General features: G+C 46.7%; 1 protein-coding gene across 1 annotated transcript in view; it reads left to right on the top strand.

Moving 5' to 3' along the window:
* EDNRB (endothelin receptor type B) overlaps positions 1-5,530 on the top strand; it is a 34,071-nt gene extending 28,541 nt beyond the window's left edge. Inside the window, exon 7 of the mRNA XM_015415104.1 lies at positions 4,984-5,530. Coding sequence (XP_015270590.1) covers positions 4,984-5,115 — 132 coding nt within the window. The 3' untranslated portion in view covers positions 5,116-5,530. The remainder of the gene's footprint in view (positions 1-4,983) is intronic.
* Positions 5,531-5,740: the final 210 nt, after the last annotated feature.

Below are 5,740 nucleotides of genomic sequence, written 5' to 3'. Positions count from 1 at the left end.
ATGCAACTAGGACCCACAGTTAATTATTGAAGGTGAAACCCTACAAGTAGACAACAATGAGAAAACCCCAACTCTGCTGGCGAAATTCACCTTCTGGGCTAAAGTGGCTGTCTGTGAGTGATATTGACTCCTGCTTAGTAAATACACTTCACAACCATACTGAACATTAAAGCTCATCTCAAGATGAGTAATTGCTCATTTCATAGTCCAAAAGACAGCTTGGCGGGTTTCAATTAATACTTTGTAGTTCACAGCACATTGTCCACAATGTAGAAATAACATGATTAAACATGGAAAATAAATTAAGTCGTGTACCACTGGGTGGAATCCACGAGGGTTTATGATTTCCATGCTAAAATACAGCATTTGACATGAGGATTGAAAATGCTATGGTTCATTGGAGGGCCAGATGGCACAGGATGCTGGAGTTCCATGACAGGAACTCCAGATGTGTGATTTTGACCTATTTAGCAGCCATAAGGGACCGTGCTCTGGATGAAGCAATGGTGTCCCTGCTACCGTGCCAGTTAAAAATGGTCCCCTCCAACCTGCTTTTAAGCCTCAGTAAGGGGAGGAAGAAGGGGCTGTGGTGGCTCAGAGGTTAAGATGCTGAGCTGCAGACTGGAAGGTCAGTAGTTCAGCAGTTTGAGACCCGAGTGCCGCGTGATGGAGTGAGCTCCCGTCTCTGGCCCCAACCCCTGCCAACCTAGCAGTTCGAAAGCAAGAAACTGCAGGTAGATAAATAGGTACTGCTTTGGTGGGAAGGTAACAGCATTCCATGTGCCTCGGCGTTTAGTCATGCTGGCCACATGACCATGGAAACGTCTTCGGACAGTGCTTGCTCTTCGGCTTGAAAATGGAGATGACCACCATCCCATTCGAATAAGTCGAAAGTCGAATAAATAAATACATTCTACTACCTTTCAAGCAGGGGAAACCTTTACCTTTTACCTTTTAAGGGGAGGAAAAAGACAGTCACAACATAAGTAACTGTCTCCCCCTCCCCACACTTTAGCATGCAGCAGTCAGGAGCCTGTTTCTGATCACAGAAATGGTATTGGGGGAAGAGTTGAACTCCATTTCTCCAGTGCTGCAGCCCTGATCCAAATCAAATCCTGTCACTGCTGTTTTTAAAGGTTAGATTATGCGGCTAAAGTTCTAGTCATGGAATACCTTCGTCATGTGTTCATTAGCCCCGAGTCGAAGCAACAACGTTCATGATTCCCACAATGAACTGCCTGTACTAGAAGTGTTAACCAGTTTCAGGCTTTTGAACTATGGTGCTGGAGAAGACTCTTGAGAGTCCCTTGGACTGCAAGAAGATCAAATCAGTCAATCCTAAAAGAAATCAACCTTGACTGTTCCCTGGAAGGCCAGATCCTGAAGTTGAAGCTCAAATACTTTGGCCACCAAATGAGAAGGGAGCACTCACTGGAGAAGACCCTGATGCTGGGAAAGATTGAAGGTCAAAGAAGATGGGGACGGCAAAGGATGAGATGGTTAGACAGTGTCATAGATGCAACGAACATGAAATTGAGCCAACTTCAGAGGACGACAGAAGACAGGAGGGCCTGGCGGGAGCTGGTCCATGGGGTCGCGAAGAGTCGGACTAGACTGTGCGACTGAACAACAAATGTACATTGTGATCAATGACACACACACAAATACACACAGAGAAGATGAAGAACACAGTCTTATAGAGCATCTGTAAGAAAACGTGTCCCAGCAAAACTGCAGTCCCAGCAGCTGCATTATGTAAAAAAAGAAAAATTAATTGAACATATCACAGAATTTCCCATAACAAAAAAAAATTAATTGAACATATCACAGAATTTCACATAACGTAGCAAAATTTTTTTGCTAGATGTAGCTTAACTCTCGTGGTACGTCACAATTCACTGGTGAACTGTAGGCAGTTATTTGGCTGAACTGTTCCTTTTGCAGTCCCCTTGGGTTCCTTGGTCCCCCAGTCCTTGAAATTCCCCTTGTGTAGTTATTCCGCTCTGTTGATTACAAGAGCCCTTTACGTATGGGGTGTATGCAGGGTTCTTTTTCAGATCATGAGAAGGGAGGGAAGATCATGAGAAGGGAGGGCAGGAAGGGTTGCATCAGTGCTTAGTTCTCGTGGCCCTTTCTTACACGCCCAGGGAAATGCTGATCGCCACTTTGGGGTCAGGAAGCGATTGTTCTCCAGGCCAGTTTGGCCGGGGATCCTGGAGGGGTTCCCCTCCTCTTCTGGGCATAGAGCAGGGGTCACTGGGGGTGTGGAGGGGGAGGTATTTGTTAATTTCCTGCATCGTGCAGGGGGTTGGACGAGATGGCCCTGAGGTCCCTTCCAACTCTACGATACTATAATTTTATTTTCTCGCTGGCTGTCAATTTATCCGGCTTCCTTAAAGCCAAAGGCTCCCAAGCAAGGGCTTCTGTTGTTCTTACTTTGGGTCCAGGGATAAATCTGTGGTGATCCAGGATCTCACTGGGGAGGGAGTAGAAAAGGGCCCTTTGACTGCCTCACGTGGGCAAACTGATTGGCTGGGACAAAACTGGGCCAGCTCACTGACTGTGGAGAGGCATGTAGGATTGTTCCTCTGGGCTGAGCTGAGAAAGGCGAAGGGCAGGGGAGAGTAGCTATACTTCCGGTGCACACACGGTGTGTGCTCTCATATTTTCTTTCTCGCCTCCCCGCATGGCCACTGCGGTTCCCTTGCCCTCATCTGAATGGAGGCCAGAAGGGGACGGAGCAGCCTCTCTGTCTCTGCACGTGTTTGCGGGGAAAACTGCTCACTCGTCTTTACCCTCTCCTGAATGAGCACAACCCCCAGAGAGGCTTCAGGCAGGCAAGGAAGTGTTAGGCCACTCCTGTCTTTCCTCCCATTGAACTTCTCCCCACTCCTGACTCGGCCACTTGGCTCATGTCCAGCTCTCGCACACACACCTCACTTCCTCCCTCAGGCGTGCATGTGTGTTGACACCCATGTGCGCGTGGAAAGAGGCAAGGCAAGCGGCCCTGGGGGATGGAAAGTGTAGTGCCCTCCCTGGCCCCAGCTGCATCCTGCTGTGTGCATAACAGTCTTTTTCCTCCCTGAGGCATTGGGCTGTGCGGCTGGCGCTTCCCAGCCACAATCATAATGCACTAAGATTCTGTCCCACGCAGTCCCATTAATCTTCTACGTCTACTAGCTTTTCCCCTCTCAAATGGTGAGCCTGAGTTTTAATTGTTTTGCTTTTTCCTCTTCATAAATGCTGAATTTACACAGTCGCATCTGCCTGAACTCCAGTGTCTTTGATAAAGAGTCATAAAATAAAAGATTGGGGGGGGTGTCGGTGGATCTCTAGATGTTTGCAGGTCCTAAGGTCATGAAGCAGCCAGGTTATGTTAAAAGGAAGAAGAGGAGGAGGAGGAGGAGGAGGAGGAGGAGGAGGAGGAGATTGGATTTATACGCCACCCTTCACTACCCAAAGGAGTCTCAGAGCAGCTTACAATCTCCTTTCCCTTCCCCTACCCTGTGAGGTAGATGAAAGTGGGAGTGTCTATATAAATAGGCGTACAGTTCTGTGGGGAAGGAAGGAAGGAAGGAAGGAAGGAAGGAAGGAAGGAAGGAAGGAAGGAAGGAAGGTAGAAGGGCAGAACAACAATAGATAAGAGGGACAGAAAATGCTTCTCTCCAGACTGGTCCCTTGAAAGTTATGTAGATTTATAATGAGGCATAAACTTTCAAGAAAAAAAAATCCAGCAAGTTGATTATGAACAGTAACTGCTGTTTTGGATTGTGCGCCTTCCTTGCACAGTATTCCATTGCCGCCTGTGCAGAACACTGTTGCTCTGGAGGTACCTCTGGGTCTGTGGGGTAAGGCATTAAGGCAAGCAGTGGGCTTGTGGCACTCAGAGGTTGTCCTTTTGACCCCTGGGCACAACTCAACCAGGCAAAACGTTTCAGCTCGCTGACTAGGAGGAGGGATGTGTGAACCGATCTGGAGCCCATACAGCAAAAATCATCTCCTCCAAACAGGAGTCAAGGAGTGTGAATCATCCCCACACTTGACCCTGGCTCTTTAGTAGTCCTCGCTATAAAACAAGCTGAGCCCTAAAAGGTGTTTAGAAATGTATCCTCTTCCCCCCCCCTTCAACTGCAGCTCTCTACAGTCTGAGTCTCGTCGTAGCTTTGTATTCATATTTGCCTGTCGACTTGGAGAATTCTACCTTCTGAGAAGGCCTGGTTTTGTGGCCGTAACTATGGGCAGCCACTTTAGTATTCAAAAGCTCAAGAGAGTGTGACCCATGAGGACTCACAGCAAAGGGAAATCCCATTCCTCTTCTCCGCTGACCCTGCTCCACCCCTCTTGCTTTGTTTCTGCTTCCCCGTTCTCTGCCCCTCCTGTGATGTGGCTCCACTCTGCCCCCCCCCCACTGCCACCAGGAGGTCTTTCTTTTTGTCCTCTTCCTCTTTTTCTTCCAAAACTCTCTTGCTGGCTCTTCTCTCCCCCCTCTTTTGCAGCCCCCACAGAATCTCTTCCTCCCCAGTCCTCTCCCCACTCCTGGTTTCTTCCAAACTTACTTCCTCCTATTTGCAGTCCTGGTTTAGGGTACTGTTTTGGGTTGCTCTGAAAACCTCAAATGCCACCAAAGTTCCATTATTATTATTATTATTTTCAAAATCTGCACGTTTCAGTGATTTGGGAGTTTTGCGGTCCCTGCTCCCAATTACTTTTCAGCTTTGTACATTTTTTTTGCAAACTGGGAGTTTCCAACGTGTTTGTGGAAATCTATGCCCTAACCCCGTTGTGTGGATTCTTTTATCAGCATATGGGGGAAGAGGCATTGGTGGCTCTTGGACAGAGAGACAGATAATGGACTTTGCTGTGGGACTGAATGAAAAATGGTTCTGAACTTTATGCCAGAAATAGACAGCAGCAGTCCTGCATTTCTGGAGTGTTGTGCCAGACCGAGAGCCTTCTAATGGGGATTCTCTTCTATTTCCACAGTTGTGCCTGTGTTGTTGGTGTCAGTCCAAAGATATGCTGTCCTTGGAAGAGAAACAGTCCTGCCTGAAGTTCAGAGCTAATGATCACGGATATGACAATTTCCGCTCCAGTAACAAGTACAGCTCATCTTAAACGAGGTGGCGTTACCCTCAGCTCTTGTACGCTGTTTCCAGGGCCTTCCTTTGAGTGGGGGTGACAAGGACTGTTAAGAAAAAAAACACTTGGGTCTCTAAAACCCATACATTTGGCATTTGCATCGCAATGCAAATGGGTTTTTACCGCTCATAATCGTGCATGGTGTCTGTAACTGTTGGAGAAACAAAAAAGCCCCTTGTTAGAGCACTTAAATTCTTCAGAAATGAGCACTTCCAGATCATCCACAAATAAATTAAATTACTGTGTATTCATTGGAGCAGCCCTGGAAGGCTGCGTAATAATTTTTCGTATATAGCATAGCATGATTGTTGGCAGAACAGAGCCAGCATTGTCTATAAATCACCGTATCCTCTTTTTTTAGTGTAAAAATACACAGACAAGTACGTCCATCTAAAACATAATCCTGTATTTAGTATACCTTTGCATTCTGCATCACATCTGTAGTCAAAAGACAAAATTTTAAAAATATATATATAGCTAAGAGCAAAATTAAAAGGACACCGTCAGATTAAGACTGAATTAGTTCTTTGCTCCCGTTAAGAAAGAAAATACAAGTGTATAATTGGGAACGGAGTAGGAGCCAGGAGAAACGTTGCAAATG

The sequence above is a fragment of the Gekko japonicus genome, unplaced genomic scaffold, assembly GCF_001447785.1.
Source record: "Gekko japonicus isolate JY-2015 unplaced genomic scaffold, Gekko_japonicus_V1.1 scaffold52, whole genome shotgun sequence".
Lineage (NCBI taxonomy): Eukaryota > Metazoa > Chordata > Lepidosauria > Squamata > Gekkonidae > Gekko > Gekko japonicus.
This window is presented reverse-complemented; position numbering and strand designations above follow the sequence as displayed.